General features: G+C 41.7%; 1 protein-coding gene across 1 annotated transcript in view; it reads left to right on the forward strand.

The window, feature by feature from the left end:
• The window catches only part of LOC148368479 (vasopressin V2 receptor-like), an 87577-nt gene that overhangs the window by 34783 nt on the left and 35144 nt on the right, over nucleotides 1-17650 (forward strand). Inside the window, exon 2 of the mRNA XM_088329747.1 lies at nucleotides 9722-10065. Coding sequence (XP_088185873.1) covers nucleotides 9724-10065 — 342 coding nt within the window. The 5' untranslated portion in view covers nucleotides 9722-9723. The remainder of the gene's footprint in view (nucleotides 1-9721; nucleotides 10066-17650) is intronic.

A 17650-nucleotide genomic window follows, 5' to 3' on the forward strand; every position in this document is an offset into this window, starting at 1 on the left:
GAACTGAAGATTAAAGGACAGTGAATGTACATTACTCATAACATTCAGTTCCTGCATCGGAGCCAAATGTGTTTGAATAAAACATGAAACGAGGGGAGACTGATGACAGGTTGGCGGGGGATATTGTCACTGCTGTTGAACTTAAGTTTAAAGAACAGCCTTGCATGTATCTTTCGGTGAACTTTTGGCCTGGAACCAAATGTGCTAGATTGAACCATCGAACAAGGAGATTGAAACTCAGAATGAGAGGCAGCTGATGACAACTGTTGAACTGAAGATTAAAGGACTGTGGATGAACCTTGCATGAAACCTTTGGTGCATTTCTGCCTTGGAAAAAAGTGTGTTTAAGTGTGCTTTAACCCCCTAGTGTTTGGAAATGATCGGCTAACACCTGGATTAAAAGTATATTTTCAAAAATATCAATTTTGGGATCTTATTTGATGTAGAAAACAGTAGAACCTGAGTGCTTAATCTCCTCAAACAAATGTTTATGAGCACGGCTCCGTCAAGGTTTACTGCTTCTCCTGATTATTGCTGTCTTGTGCTTCTCGACAAAAAAAGACCCATTCGAAGTCAATCATGTGGTTATATAGACGTAGACTCCGAGGTAGCGCTATAAGAAGCATAAAGAATCCTTTGTGGTGTCTCGCAAACTTCAAATAAAGAGGCCTGGAGTTACTTTAATGAAACGAAGACCCCTTTGCATCCTCAAAGCAAATCATTAAAAAATCTCATAAAGCGGTCTTTCACCTCACGTTGTGGACAAGATAGATAGATAGATAGATAGATAGATAGATAGATAGATAGGTAGATAAATAGATGGATAGATAGATAGATACCATAAATGGATACCATAAATACCATAGATAGATTCCATAGATGGATAGATAGATAGGTAGGTAGATAGGTAGATAGATTTCTAGATTTCTAGATAGATGTCTAGATAGATGTCTAGATAGATAGAGAGAGATAGATAGAGAGATAAATAGATAGATAGATGGATAGATTGATAAATAGATGTCTAGATAGACGTCTGGATAGATAGATTTCTAGATAGATGTCTAGATAGTAGATGTCTAGATAGATAGATGTCTAGATAGATAGATAGATAGGTAGGTACATAGGTAGATAGATTGATAGATGTCTAGATAGATAGATTTCTAGATAGATGTCAAGATAGAGAGATAGAGAGATAGATATAGAGATAGATAGATAGATGTCTAGAGAGATAGAGAGATAGATAGAGAGATAGATGGATAGATGGATAGATGGATAGATTGATAGATGTCTAGATAGACGTCTAGATAGATAGATTTCTAGATAGATGTCTAGATAGATAGATGGATGTCTAGATAGATAGATTTGTAGATAGAGAGATAGAGAGATGGATATAGAGATAGATGGATAGATAGATGGATAGATAGATACTTTATTTATCCCCGTAGGGAAATTCAGACTTCCAGCAGTATCCTTGTGTAGATAGATACCATAGATACCATTGATAGATAGGTAGGTAGATAGATTGATAGATGTCTAGATAGATAGATGTCTAGATAGATAGATGTCTATATACATGTGTAGATGGATGTCTAGAGATATAGAGAGATAGAGAGATAGAGATAGATAGATAGATAGATGTCTAGATAGCTGTTTAGATAGGTAGATAGATTGATAGGTGTCTAGGTAGATAGATTTCTAGATGGATGTCTAAATAGATAGATGTCTAGATGGATAGATAGATAGATAGATAGATAGATACTTTATCCATCCCCGTAGAGAAATTCAGACTTCCAGCAGTATCCTTGTGTTGAAAAATAAAATAATAATAAAAGAAAAGAAATAGAATACAGAAATACCCAATATAACGTTTTGCTATAGAGTATTTAAACAGTGCTACGGAAAATACACACTGTTTTAAAAATAGGGTAATATGTAAATGTGGGGGCGGGGTTTAATTTGGGCTTTTACTCCCCCGGGTGGAGTTAAAGAGCCTCATGGCATGAGGAAGAAACGACCTCCTCAGTCTGTCCGTGGAACAATCGCCGCAAGTCATAGCAACAGATCCATCATTAGCTCATATCTCCGGACCAGATCGGAAGGAATGTTGGACTCGGTTCCGCCTCTGTGGGGTGTGGGTCCTTGAGGTCCTCGAGTGGGGGTCTTTGAGGTCCCCTTGGGGGGGGCTTCTCACGCATTCCTCCATCAAAGCCAGAGGCCACACTTGACAATCGCTCACGAGGCGCTATTAGCGGCTAATTGGGCGGGAGGGTAGCGGTGGAGTCCCAGTGGGGGTGCCAGACCCCCTCCTCGCTATTATTAGGGCACTTTCGCCTCCTTATTTTTAACCCGGCTGTTCAGATGATAGCGTGGGGATGGAAAGTCAACCCTAGAGTGGGGGGAGTAGGGAAAAAAACGAGTGCATGGGAAGAAAAATTCATCAAAATATACAAAACGAGTACCGTATTTTCCGCACTATAAGGCGCACCGGGTTATAGGGCGCACCCCCAAAAAATTGTTTTTGGTCCTATATTTTCCATACATAAGGCGCACCGGATTATAAGGCACTACAATGGGAACGTCGACAAAACAGTCAGATGGTTCAGTCCAACTTATTACCCCCTTAACATTCCAAATATCATTCGGAAGGTTCATGTCTTGGGATTCAAGAAATGCCAACCATTCCTTAGTTTCTATTTTCTTTTTCGCTCGCAACTTTATTATATACATGACAATAAACACTTGGAATTGAGTTGAATTTAAAAAAAGACCCATCACAGAAACCTCAATATCACTCTGAAACAAGATACTGGGAAAATATATAGCCGGAGTAGCTCACCGAAGTCGTTGTGTTCAATAATAATGTGCAACCATGTTCCTCTTATATCCGTGAGTGGAGTAAATCCAGGAGAATAAAATATTTACAAATACAGAATAGTAAAACACGCTTTCTCTATGCCGTCAACCTAACAAGCTATTTACATTAATCTTTTTCGGCCAATTGCAGGCTTTGTTTCGCCCCTTTAGCCTATGCGAGCCTGTACATGATAAAAAGGATCCGCCCCTTTACCTCCGAATAACTTTAGCCAATAGTGACTGATTCAAATGATGATTGACACATTGGTTAGCCAATGAAACGCCAGTATATAAATCCCAGCATACACCGCGGACTACTTGGCGTCCGGGGTAAAATCTAGTCGACGGCTGCTTGCATTAGTTGCAAGACTTTGCGACTTCATATTGATCCATATATAAGGCGCACTGTATTATAAGGCGCACGGTCAGCTTTTGAAAAAAATTAAGACTTTTAGGTGCGCCTTATAGTGCGGAAAATACGGTAAATATACATTAGAGATCAACCACTAATCAGCCAAAGACAATATGAATGGATGAATGAAAACTTTTATTTTGAACATTAAAAAAAGAAACGGGACAAAAACAATGAGTCAACAACAAAATTATGTTACATAACATGTTCGAAAAGGGGTAGTCAGAGTTTAGATATCAATAATTATAATACCGTAATTTCCGGACTATAAAGCGCACCTGATTATAAGCCGCACCCACCACATTTTAAGAGGAAAACCGCTTTTGTACTTACACAAGCCGCACCTGTATATAAGCCGCATGCGCCCACATTATAACATGTAACGCAATCACAAAATTAATCCATAAAACTAGAGAAGAATTAGAAGATCAAAAACAAGAAGGTAAGAACTCAAAAAGAAGAACTAAAAAAACTTTAAAAAAAGGGAGGACAAGAAGGGAAGAAGAAATACAGAGCAACACATTTAGAAGAATAAGATCTAGAACAACCAAAAGAGAAACTAGAATATCAAGAAGAAGAACCTAGAACAATACAAGAATAAGAGCTAAGAAGAACTAGAAAAAGAACTAGAAGAGAAAAAAACTAGAGAAGAATTAGAAGAAGAACTAAAAGAACTAGAAAAAAGGGAGGACAAGAAGGGGAGAACAAATACAGGGCAACAAATGTAATCATTTAATAATCCGTTCACCACCAAATGCCTCAATCAAGTTCTCCCAGTTTATACAAAACATAAATTCCGTTTTTTGGAGTTTGAATAAGAATTGTTTGTATTTTTGTTTTGTGCATTCAACTGGACTCAACAAACTTTGCCATTTTTCTGGATCTGCATCCTTCACATCAAGAAGTTCAATAGAACTGGCTGTTCTTCCCGTAATCCCGATAATTTACGGCTTGGATGAAGCCATGAAACTCCGCTGGGAAAACGACAGCTCCCAAGCTAAAATCCATTAAAAGCACGTCCCGTTTCTGCCCTTCTCAGCATCCTATCTCCAAATCTCGGCACCGTCCTCCATGTCCTCCCGTCGTCTCCGATTAGGAACAACAAGAAGAATATAGAACTAGGAGAATGAGAAGATATAGTGAGAGCGCAAGGACTAGAATGTCAGGACCAGAACGGAGGAAGAACCCACTCGCGTAACGTTTCTCTCAGTTTTATTGGGAAGACACGATCCGGTGATCGCGGGGAGCAGGTCGCTCCGAACGAAGTGGCACTTCCGTGGCGAGCAACGGCGGTGTCGAGAACGGGAAAAAAAACAGGTCAGCAGCTGGGACGGAAGAACAAAAAACGTGGTCATGATCAGGAACGCGTCGAAAGCCAGGAGAGAAAAGTAAACGTGGTCGAGATTAGAAAAAAAAACGGGTCGAAGCCGGGAAACAGCCAAAACAGGAGTGAGTCAGGGCGGAAAAGCTTGCCTAGCATAGACTCAGGTTTGCAGACGGACTGACAACAGGTGACGAATAGACGAGGGTTTTGAATAGTGACCAGGAGCCAATCGGAGTCTGAGGCAGGAGCCAAAGGAGCGGGAACAGGTGGTGCATATCGGTAATCATGACATAGAACAAAAAGAGCAAGAAAAATAAATTGAAGAACAAGAATAAGAACCAGGGAAAGAACTAGAAGAAGAAATAGAAGACCAAGAAGAAATAGAACTACAAAAACTACAAGCGCTGAGAGAATAAGAAAATCAATCGCAAGAAGACCTAGAACGAGAAGAACTCGAAGAAGAAATTGAAGCAATAGAAATAATCTAAGAAATACAAGTAAAATAACTCGAATAACTCATTTGAACTCGGGGGCCACACGATAGAAAAAACTTTCTGTCGGGGGCCGGACTAGTAGATTAAAGAGAAAGAAAAAGAGAGATAAATAAATAAGAGAAAGAGGGAAGGGAAAAGGAGAGAGGGCGGCACGAAGAAGGAAAAAGAGAGAGAGGGAGAGAGAGTGACAAACAAAAGATAAAACGTTGTAAGAGAGGGGGAAAAGAAAGTGAGAGGAAGAAAGAAATCCAAAGAGAAATAGAAAGGAGAGAAAAGATAAAAGAAAGCGCAAAGGGTATGGACAGTGAAAGAGAAAAGAGAGAGGGAAAAGGGGTGGAAAAGAGAGAGAGAGAGAGAGAGAGAGAGAGAGAGAGAGAGAGGGAAAAGGGGTGGAAAAGAGAATGAGAGAGAGAGAGAGAGAGAGAGAGGGAAAAGGGGTGGAAAAGAGAATGAGAGAGAGAGAGAGAGAGAGAGAGAGAGAGAGAGAGAGAGGGAAAAGGGGTGGAAAAGAGAGAGAGAGAGAGAGAGAGAGAGAGAGAGAAAATGTGTGGAAATGGGAAAGAGAGAGATAGAGAGAGGGAAAAGGGGTGGAAAAGAGAGAGAGACAGACAGACAGAGAGAGAGAAAAGGTGTAGAAAATAGATAGAGAGAGACAGAGAGATAGAAAAGGGGTGGAAAAGAGAGAGAGAGAGAGAAAAGGGGTGGCAAAGAGAGAGAGAGAGAGAGAGAGAGAGAGAGAGAGAGAGAGAAAATGTGTGGAAATGGGAAAGAGAGAGATGGAGAGAGGGAAAAGGGGTGGAAAAGAGAGAGAGACAGTCAGACAGAGAGAGAGAAAAGGTGTGGAAAAGAGATGGAGAGGGACAGAGAGAGAGACAAGGGGTGGAAAAGAGAGAGAGAGAGAGAGCGAGAGAGAGAGAGAAAAGGGGTGGCAAAGAGAGAGAGAGAGAGAGAGAGACAGAGAGATAGAAAAGGGGTGGAAAAGAGAGCGAGAGAGCAAGGGAGCGAGAGAGAGAGAGAGAAATAAATACAAGTACAGTGTCTTTGTTCGAGGCACCTGGCTTTGCCCAAATCAAATCAACATATTTCAACCTGCAGCTTGTTTTTCTCTTGCGCTTCTCCGAGTCTTGTCTCGCGGGCCGGATTCAATCCCTTACCTGGCCCGATCCGGCCCGCGGGCCGCCTGTTTGACACCTGTGAACCAGAATAACCCAAAACCCATTCCAAGCGCATCCGATTTCTGCACTTCTCAGCACGGCCGTCCTGTTCTCCCGTCCCCGACTCTTGGACCTTATCTCTTTTTTTTGTTCTCCTCCCGTGAACTCTCCCGTCCTTTCTCCCCATTGTCACGTCATTCCTCTCTGGCCACTCTCCAGACATTTATTTATAAGCCCGGAAAAACAAACAGAGGTTTTATTGCGACGGAGCGGAGACACCGGGAAAACAAGACGGGAACGTGAACGGGAGGTGAAGAAAGGGAAAATGTTTCCGTCAACCTTGAGAAAGTATGAAAGGGAAAATAAACCCCTCGAAGAATCCGGAATATAAGCATTTGCTTCTTACTACCCCTTTTCGAACATCTCATCTCACCGCTTATCCTCAGTAGGGTCGCGGGGGTGCTGGAGCCCATCCCAGCAATCATCGGGCAGTGAGCAGGGGACACCCTGAACTGGTTGCCAGCCAATCGCAGGGCACACGGGGACAGACAAGTCACTCGCTCATTCCCACCTAGGGACAATTTGGACCGGCCAATTCACCTGAAATGCATGTTTTTTGGAATGTGGGAGGAAACCAGAGTGCCCGGAGGAAACCCACGCAAGCATGGGGAGAACATGCAAACTCCACACAGGGGGTTTAATCTCATGACCTCATGAGAACTGTGCCGCACACGCGCTAACCACTGCACCGTCGTGCTGCCATATGAAAATCATCTCCTCATCTCATCTCATTAGCCATACCGCTTATCCTCATTAGGGTCGCGGGGGTACTGGAGCCCATCCCAGCCATCTCCAGGCAGTGGGCAGGGGACACCCTGAACTGGTTGCCAGCCAATCGCAGGGCACACAGGGACAGACAACTCACTCGCTCATTCCCACCTAGGGACAATTTAGACCAGCCAAGTCACCTGAAATGCATGTTTTTGGAACGTGGGAGGAAACCGGAGTGCCCGGAGGAAACCCACGCAAGCACGGGGAGAACATACAAACTCCGCACAGGAAGTCTGGAGCTGGATTTGAACCCACGCAGGAGGTTCCCAAGACATGAACTGTGCCGCACATGCGCTAACTACTGCGCCGCCGTGCTGCCCTTTTCGAACATACTTATCACATTTTTTTGCTGTTGAGTTATGGTTTTTTTTTTTTTTATTGTTCGAATAAAGTTTTCATTCATTCATTCAAATGTCCGGCCATAAAAACGTTTTTTTAAAAATAGCTGGCTAAATTGATCTGCAACAGCAATTTTTTTGTGCCATGTATTGATTTTGATGATCAAACTACCGTAAATTCCAGACTATAGAGCGCACCTGATTATAAGCCGCACCCACCACATTTTAAGAGGAAAACCGATTTTGTCCATACACAAGCCGCACCTGTATATAAGCCGCATGCGCCCACATTTAAACATGTAACACAAACAGAAAATCGACCCAAACCCGACTTCAAGTCCCGCGATTGAAACGAAATGTCCTTCATTAAAGTCCACAGTCCAAAAATAAACAAATGATTTTCTGGGCTGCGTTGATGATTCCTCGTAAGGTTGTCCTGTCTGTTGCCGTACACCCAGCATACGGTTTTATTTATTTGTAATATTTTTGGCCATACAAAAAAAAGACTAGGCAGGGAACTACACATGATTTTCTGGGCTGCGTTGATGATTCGTCGTAAGGTTGTTCTGTCTGTTGCCGTACACCCAGCATATGTTTTTTTTTATTTGTCATGTTTTTGGCCGTACAAAAACAAGACTGGGCAGGGAACTACCCATGATTTTCTGGCCTGCCCTGATGATTCCTCCTAAGGTTATCCTGTCTATTGTCGTACACCCAGCATATGTTTATTTTTATTTGTAATGTTTTTGGCCGTACAAAAATAAAGACTGGGCAGGGAACTACCCATGATTTTCTGGGCTGGGTTGATGATTCGTCGTAAGGTTGTCCTGTCTATTGCCGTACACCCAGCATATGTTTTTTTTTTTATTTGTCATGTTTTTGGCCGTACAAAAACAAGACTGGGCAGGGAACTACCCATGATTTTCTGGGCTGCGTTGATGATTCGTCCTAAGGTTGTCCTGTCTATTGCCGTACACCCAGCATATGTTTTTTTTATTTGTAATGTTTTTGGCTGTACAAAAACAAGACTGGGTAGGGAACTACCCATGATTTTCATGGCTGCGTTGATGATTCCTCGTAAGGTTATCCTCTCTGTTGCCATACATCCAGCATATGGTTTTATTCATTTCTCATGTTTTTGGCCGTACAAAAACAAGACTGGGCAGGGAACTACCCATGACTTTCTGGGCTGCGTTGATGATTCCTCGTAAGGTTTGCCTGTCTATTGCCGTACACCCAGCATATGTTTTTTTTTTTTATCTGTCATGTTTTTGGCCGTACAAAAACAAGACTGGGCAGGGAACTACCCATGATTTTCTGGGCTGCGTTGATGATTCCTCGTAAGGTTGTCCTGTCTATTGCCGTACACCCAGCATATGGTTTTATTCATTTCTCATGTTTTTGGCCGTACAAAAACAAGACTGGGCAGGGAACTACCCATGATTTTCTGGGCTGCGTTGATGATTCCTCGTAAGGTTGTCCTGTCTATTGCCGTACACCCAGCATATGGTTTTATTCATTTCTCATGTTTTTGGCCGTACAAAAACAAGACTGGGCAGGGAACTACCCATGATTTTCTGGCCTGCGTTGATGATTCCTCCTAAGGTTATCCTGTCTGTTGCCGTACACCCAGCATATGTTTTTTTTTTTATTTGTCATGTTTTTGGCTGTACAAAAACAAGACTGGGCAGGGAACTACCCATGGTTTTCTGGGCTGCGTTGATGATTCCTCGTAAGGTTATCCTGTCTGTTGCCGTACACCCAGCATACGGTTTTATTTATTTGTAATGTTTTTGGCCATACAAAAACAAAACTAGGCAGGGAACTACCCATGATTTTCTGGGCTGCGTTGATGATTCCTCGTAAGGTTTGCCTGTCTGTTGCCGTACACCCAGCATATGGTTTCATTTATTTGTAATATTTTTGGCCATACAAAAACAAGACTGGGCAGGGAACTACCCATGACTTTCTGGGCTGCGTTGATGATTCCTCGTAAGGTTTGCCTGTCTATTGCCGTACACCCAGCATATGTTTTTTTTTTTTATCTGTCATGTTTTTGGCCGTACAAAAACAAGACTGGGTAGGGAACTACCCATGATTTTCATGGCTGCGTTGATGATTCCTCCTAAGGTTATCCTCTCTGTTGCCATACATCCAGCATATGGTTTTATTCATTTCTCATGTTTTTGGCCATACAAAAACAAGACTGGGCAGGGAACTACGCATGATTTTCTGGGATGTGTTGATGACTCTCTGTTAAATGGCGTTTTTGGGCTCTCCTGACCCCCTTTCGTCCCCCGTGTGTTGTGTCGCAGGAATGGAAAGCGTCAGTGCGGAAAGGGACCGGGACACTTTCAGCCTATCGAATCGCTCCTGGGATTTGGCCGGCCTCAACGGTTCCCGGGGAGGAGGAGCGCTCCTCGGGTTCTGGCCTCAGAATGGCTCCGACGCCACCCCTTACCCCGTGCCCCCGCCCAGGGTCAGGGACCCGGGTCTGGCCCGGGCGGAGATCGCGGTTTTGGGGGTGGTCCTGGCCCTCACCACCCTGGGGAACAGTTTTGTGTTGTGGGTCCTGCTCAGGAGAAGGAAACACAACGCGCCCATGCATGTCTTCATGGTCAACTTGTGCTTGGCGGACCTGGTGGTGGCCTTCTTTCAGGTGAACCTTCGTGCTGTCCTTCTCTTATAGCAGGGGTGTCAAACTTGGGGGGCCACAGGATAGAACAAGCATTCTGTCAGGGGGCCGGACGAGTAGATTAAAGAGAAATAAAAAGAGGGAGAAAGAAATAAATAAAAGAAGGAGGGAAAAAGAGAGAGGGCGGGACAAAGAAAAAGAGAAGGAGGGAGAGAGCGTGAGAAACAAAAGAGAAAAAAGGCGTGAGAGAGGGGGAAAAGAAAGGGAGAGGAAGAAAGAAATCCCAAGAGAAATAGAAAGACAGAAGGAGAGAAAAGAGAAAAGAAAGCGCGAAGGGTAGGAAGATAGAAAGAGAAAAGAGAAAAAAGGAAAAAAGGAAGTTAGACTCTCTCTGTCTCTCCTTTTCTTTGTTCTTTGTCTCTTTCTCTCTGTCAGGCCTTTTACCTTTTTTCCTCTCTCTCTTTCTTTTTTCCTTTCTCTCTCTCTCTCTCTCTCTCTCTCTCTCTCTCTCTCTCTCTCTCTCTCTCTCTCTCTTCTTTCTTTCTCTTTTTCTTTCTCCCTTTTCCCTTCTCTCTTTCTCCCCTTCTCTCTTTTTCCCCTTCTCTCTTCCCATTTTTCTTTCTCCCTCTTTCTTCCCTCCCGTTTCTTTCCCCCTCTCTCTATCTCTCTTTCTCTCTCTCTTCTCTCTTTCTCTCTTTTTCTTTCCCCCTTTTCCCTTCTCTCTTTCTCCCCTTCTCTCTTCCCATTTTTCTTTCTCCCTCTTTCTTCCCTCCCATTTCTTTCCCCCCCCTCTCTATCTCTCTTTCTCTCTCTCTTCTCTCTTTCTCTTTTCCTTTCTAACTTTTCCCTTCTCTCTTTCTCCCCTTCTCTCTTTCTCCCCTTCTCTCTTTTTCCCCTTCTCTCTTCCCATTTTTCTTTCTCCCTCTTTCTTCCCTCCTCTTTCCCCCCCTCTCTCTATCTCTCTTTCTCTCTCTCTTCTCTCTTTCTCTTTTTCTTTCTCCCTTTTCACTTCTCTCTTTCTCCCCTTCTCTCCTTTCCCTCTTCTCTCTTCCCATTTTTCTTTTTCCCTCTTTCTTCCCCCCCTTTCTTTCCCCCCTCTCTCTATCTCTCTTTCTCTCTCTCTTCTCTCTTTCTCTTTTTTTCTTTCCCCCTTTTCCCTTCTCTCTTTCTCCCCTTCTCTCTTCCCATTTTTCTTTCTCCCTCTTTCTTCCCTCCTCTTTCCCCCCCTCTCTCTATCTCTCTTTCTCTCTCTCTTCTCTCTTTCTCTTTTTCTTTCTCCCTTTTCACTTCTCTCTTTCTCCCCTTCTCTCCTTTCCCTCTTCTCTCTTCCCATTTTTCTTTCTCCCTCTTTCTTCCCTCCCCTTTCTTTCCCCCCTCTCTCTATCTCTCTTTCTCTCTCTCTTCTCTCTTTCTCTTTTTCTTTCTCCCTTTTCCCTTTCTCAAATTCAAGACTCTGGAGTGGCGGATACAAATATTCCAAATAATACTCGAGTTTTTTTTTTCTCTGTTGCTGATTTCTCCCCTTCTCGTATATGCTTTCCATGTATTCTCAGGATGGGAGGGTGCGAGCCGGGTTCTCATGCATTGGGAGGCCTCCTTGCAGCAAAAATAAACTCAACTATTTTGGAGTGGCTTCACCCGTGATGTCTCCGATAGAAAAAAAAGGGGGGTTGAATATTTATGCAAAGAATGAAATCAATCACCAAAAGAGATTCATTTTAAGAGACGGTTTCTCTTTTTTTTCCAAGATGGAGGTGGAAAATGATTTTCTGCGGTAGGGACACGTGTGATCGTTTGAGCCGTGTTGTTTATGTTTCTATTCACATAGCTTGAAATGTTTCTTTTTTTCCAGACTGTAAAGCCTCGGGATACGACATCATTCCACCTCCCAGGTGGAATAAATGGCTAGAATACACAATACACATACACTATACGATTTACCGTATTTCCGCACTATAAGGCGCACCGGGTTATAGGGCGCACCCCCAAAAAATAGTTTTTGGTCCTATATCTTCCATAGATAAGGCGCACCGGATTATAAGGCGCTACAATGGGAACGTGGACAAAACAGTCAGATGGTTCAGTCCAACTGATTACCCCCTTAACATTCCCAAAGCTTGCAAAGACGTGTCGAGAACACGTGCGGATGCGGTGTCCGTACGATGTCACTCAAATGCATCGTTTCATCATTCGGAAGGTTAAAGTCTTGGGATTCGAGAAATGCCAACCATTCCTTAGTTTCTATTTTCTTTTTCGTTCGCAACTTTACTGTATCCATGACAATAAACACTTGGAATTGAGTTTCATTTAAAAATAGACACTCCATTCCATCCATTATCTGCACCGCTTATCACAGAAACATCGAGTTCAGTCTGAAACAAGATACAGGGACAATATATAGCCGGAGTAGCTCACCGAAGTCATTGTGTTCAATAATAATGTGCAGCCATGGTCCTCTTATATCCGTGAGTGTAGTAAATCCAGGAGAATAAAATATTTACAAATACAGAATAGTAAAAAAATGCTTTCTGTATGCCGTCAAACCACGTGCTATACACATTCATCTTTTTCGGCCAATCGCAGGCTTTGTTTTGCCGCTTCACTCAATGCCAGCCTGTAAATGATAAAAAGGATCCGCCCCCTTTACCTCCGAATAACTTTAGCCAATAGTGATCGATTCAAATGATGATTGACACATTGGTTAGCCAATGAAACGCCGCTAAATAAATCCCATCATACACCGCGGACTACTTGGCGTTTTCGGGAAATTCTAGTCGGCGGCTGCAAGTTAGTTGGAAGACTTTGCGATTTAATATTGATCCATATATAGGGCGCACTGTATTATAAGGTGCATGGTCAGCTTTTGAAAAAAATAAAGGCTTTTAGGTGCGCCTTATAGTGCGGAAAATACCGTATATTTGATGTGACGTGACTTGAGCTGGTCAGATGGAGTAGCGGGTGGATGCAGGGGGAGGAGACAACGGAATAATACTGTATTTTAAAAACCTGTGCTACTAAGATAATGCATTCCAAATCTCAAGTACCCTGATAAAAACATTTGACGAAAAGGTATATATTAAGTACTACTTATTTATAATATACCTGCATGTCATTAGATACATTATAAATATTACAACATTTAAAGCAAAATTCAAGTTCGGTTTGGTGTGACATGACATTATAGATAAATATACATGTCAAGAAAAAATGAAATATGATTTACTTCGGGTGTGACGTGACGTGACTGGTCAGATGGAGTAGCGGGTGGATGCATGGGAAGGAGACAACGAAATAATACTGTATTTTAAAAACCTGGACGACATGACTTGAGCCGGTGCAGTAAATAAGCGGATTAAAACTGTTTAGAAATCAGATTAACTTGATTAAATCACCTCCTTATTCTAAATACTTATTATGATTGTTGATTGTTCTTGGCCATGAATGGACGGTAGTCATTTGTGTGCTCCCTCAAACGTTTTGATCATCGTAAGCTCCGTTTCCATGGTTAACATGTTTCTGCAAAATTTTCATGAAAATCGGTTCAGCCATTTCAGAGCCAATAAGTCACATACAAATACATACAAAGACACACACACAAATCGGGATTACGAAATCAATTTAGATTAGATTAGATGGATAGATGTATCAATAGATAGATGTCTAGATAGATAGCTTTCTAGATAGGTGTCTAGATGGATAGATGGATAGATGTCTAGATAGATGTCTAGATAGCTGTCTAGATCGATCGATCAATCAATACATAGATAAATAGATAGATACCATAGATAGATAGATAGATAGATAGATAGATAGATGGATAGATAGAGGGATAGATAGATAGATACCATAGATACCAAGGATACCACATATACCATAGATACCATAGATAGATAGATAGATAGATAGATAGATAGATAGATACCATATATACCATAGATAGATAGATGGATAACCATAGATAGATAGATACCATAGATAGATAGATGGATAGATAGATCAATACCATAGATAGATAGATAACATAGATACCATAGATAGATAGATAGATACCAATGATAGATAGATACCATAGATAGACGGATAGATACCATGGATAGATAGATAGATAGATAGATAGATAGATAGATAGATAGATAGATGTCTAGATAGATGTCCAGATGGATAGAAAGATAGATGTCTAGATCGATCGATCAATCAATACATAGATAAATAGATAGATAGATGTCTAGATATATAGATAGATGTATAGATAGATGTCTAGTTAGATGTCTAGATGGATAAATAGATGTCTGGATGGATGGATGTCCAGATAGATATCTAGTTAGACGTCTAGATGTCTAGATAGATGGATAAGTGTTTAGATAAATAGATGTCTAGATAGATAGAGGTCTAGATAGAGGTCTAGATAGAGGTCTAGATAGTCGTCTAGATCGATCGATAGATATAGATGGATAGATGTCGAGATATATAGATAGATGTCTAGACAGATGTCTAGATGTCTAGACAGATGTCTAGATGTCTAGATAGATAGATGTCTAGATAGATAGATAGATAGATAGATAGATAGATGTCTAGATAGATGTCTAGATGTCTAGATAGATAGATGTCTAGATGTCTAGATAGATAGATAGATAGATAGATAGATAGATAGATAGATAGATAGATAGATAGATAGATAGATAGATAGATAGATAGATAGATAGATAGATAGATAGATAGATAGATAGATAGATAGATAGATAGATAGATAGATAGATAGATAAATGCCATAATTAAACATGTTCCAGTTCCGCTAAAAGAGGAAATCTGGCGTGAAACAATCAATAGCCCTCCTGTTTAAGGTGACTGAGTGCTCCCTGTAGGAAAAAGAACCAGAAAATGTGATAAATCCTTAACCAAATATGAAACTAGCTGCTGATGGGGCGTAGAAAATGAAAGTAAGTTATGTGCCCTATTTTCCTAACTGTTATCTCTGTTTGGTTCACGTAACAAATTCTCTTCATATTTTGAATTTCAGGCAGCACTCGATGATGTCAAACTATAGACTTGATTGATTCATGCCAGTGTAATATGTACCGTATTTTCCGCGCTATAGGGCGCACCGGGTTATAGGGCGCACCCCCAAAAAATAGTTTTTGGTCCTATATCTTCCATACATAAGGCGCACCGAATTATAAGGCGCTACGATGGGAACTTCGAGAAAACAGTCAGATGGTTCAGTCCAACTGATTACCCCCTTAACATTCCCAAAGCTCGCAAAGAAGCAAATACGTGTCGTAGACACGTGCGGATGCGGTGTCCGTACGATGTCACTCAAATGCATCGTTTCAAATATCATTCGGACGGTTAAAGTCTTGGGATTCAAGAAATGCCAACCATTCCTTAGTTTCTATTTTCTTTTTCGCTCGCAACTTTACTGTGCATATGACAATAAACACTTGGAATTGAGTTGAATTTAAAAATAGACACTCCATTCCATCCATTATCTGCACCGCTTACCACAGAAACATCGAGTTCAGTCTGAAACAAGATACAGGGAAAATATATAGCCGGAGTAGCTCACCGAAGTCGTGTTCATAATAATGTGCAGCCGTGGTCCTCTTATCTCTGTGAGTTTAGTAAATCCAGGAGAATAAAATATCTACAAATACAGAATAGTAAAAAAATGCTTTCTGTATGCCGTCAACCACGTGCTATACGCATTCATCTTTTTCGGCCAATTGCAGGCTTTGTTTTGCCGCTTCAGCCAATGGCAGCCTGTAAATGATAAAAAGGATCCGCCCCTTGACCTCCGAATAACTCTAGCCAATAGTGATCGATTCAAATGATGATTGACACATTAGTTAGCCAATGAAACGCCGGTAAATAAATCCCAGCATACACCGCGGACAACTTGGTGTTCGGGGGAAAATCGAGTCAGCGGCTGCTTGCCTTAGTTGCAAGACTTTGCGATTTAATATTGAGCCATATATAAGGCGCACTGTATTATAAGCCGTATGGTCAGCTTTTGAAAAAAAAAAAGACTTTTAGGTGCGCCTTATAGTGCGGAAAATACGGTAGTTTATATTTTCAGTTGCAGGAAGTTCTTCCCATTATAATTTACCATTGGGAAACACTACCTTCAGTTTTGACATTAATAAATGGCTAGAATTGATACCAGAGACTGGAGACTTGAGACTGGAGCAAGGACAAGACAGATGGGGCAAAAACTGGATACTGGATCAAGATACGGTGGCCTTGGGGGTGTGGCGCCCGCCCCGAGACTGGGAGGTTGAGTCATACCTACCCGTTGCCTCCCTGCTTGGGGTTGGAATTGGGGGGTTTGGTCACCTAATGACTCCCAACACCTCAGTTGGGTTGAGCGAGGGGGCTGGGAATCCCCTCCTCTAAATCAATCTCCAAAAAGAGTCAGAAATAACTCTAGCCACCCCCCACTAGGGGGATATGGCTGTGGTATATAATATATAATAATTGCTACATGTCAGTTAGCTTTCATATGACTGAAATGCGCTGACTCTCCCATGCTGTGCGTGGATTATTTCCGCTTTTTAACTATGGTTTGTATTTTCTGTTTTTGAGCAATATTTTATTGACACAACACCCTCCCGCCTGCCCTAATGCACCTGTAGGGGGCGATGACGCTTCACATAAAAACTCCATACAAACTACTGCAATCGCAGCTGCCGACTTCACTATGTGACGGTTGCCCATTCCCCAGTTTTGGGATGGCATTAGTGCATTTTCCCGGATTTCATGTGACGGCCAGGGTTGGGTAGGGTTACTTTAACTTGATTACTTTCAATGACTTTTGGATTACTCCAATACCAAATATGCTACTAAAAGACAAAAGAAACTAAATAGGAATCAAATGACTACATTTTGTTCAGGCTTGGGGAGTAACGGAATACACGGAACGGCAAAAATGATGTTGGCAAGCTGTTTGGATTTATTTTCATTTTGTTTCTGTCGCGTTTGATGTTAGTTTTGCCGGAGATCAAAGAGATCAAAGCCAGGAGAGAAAGCTAACCACGTGTTGTGAGTCATCATTTGATTCACAGTTAGTTTCTTTTGTCTTTTATTAGCATATTTGGTATTGGAGTCATCCAAAAGTCATTGAAAGTAATCCAGTTAAAGTAACCCTACCCAACCCTGGTTTTGCCGGAGATCAAAGAGATCAAAGCCAGGAGAGGAAGCTTACCACGTTTTGTGAGTCATCATTTTATTCCTATTTAGTTTCTTTTGTCTTTTATTAGCATATTTGGTATTGGAGTCATCCAAAAGTCATTGAAAGTAATCCAGTTAAAGTAACCCTACCCAACCCTGGTTTTGCCGGAGATCAAAGAGATCAAAGCCAGGAGAGGAAGCTTACCACGTTTTGTGAGTCATCATTTTATTCCTATTTAGTTTCTTTTGTCTTTTATTAGCATATTTGGTATTGGAGTAATCCAAAAGTCATTGAAAGTAATCCAGTTAAAGTAACCCTACCCAACCCTGGTTTTGCCGGAGATCAAAGAGATCAAAGCCAGGAGAGAAAGCTTACCACGTTTTGTGAGTCATCATTTGATTCATATTTAGTTTATTTTGTCTTTTATGAGCATATTTGGTATTG

This window comes from Urocampus carinirostris, chromosome 3 (genome assembly GCF_059441175.1).
Source record: "Urocampus carinirostris isolate Australia breed hairy pipefish chromosome 3, RoL_Ucar_1.0, whole genome shotgun sequence".
Lineage (NCBI taxonomy): Eukaryota > Metazoa > Chordata > Actinopteri > Syngnathiformes > Syngnathidae > Urocampus > Urocampus carinirostris.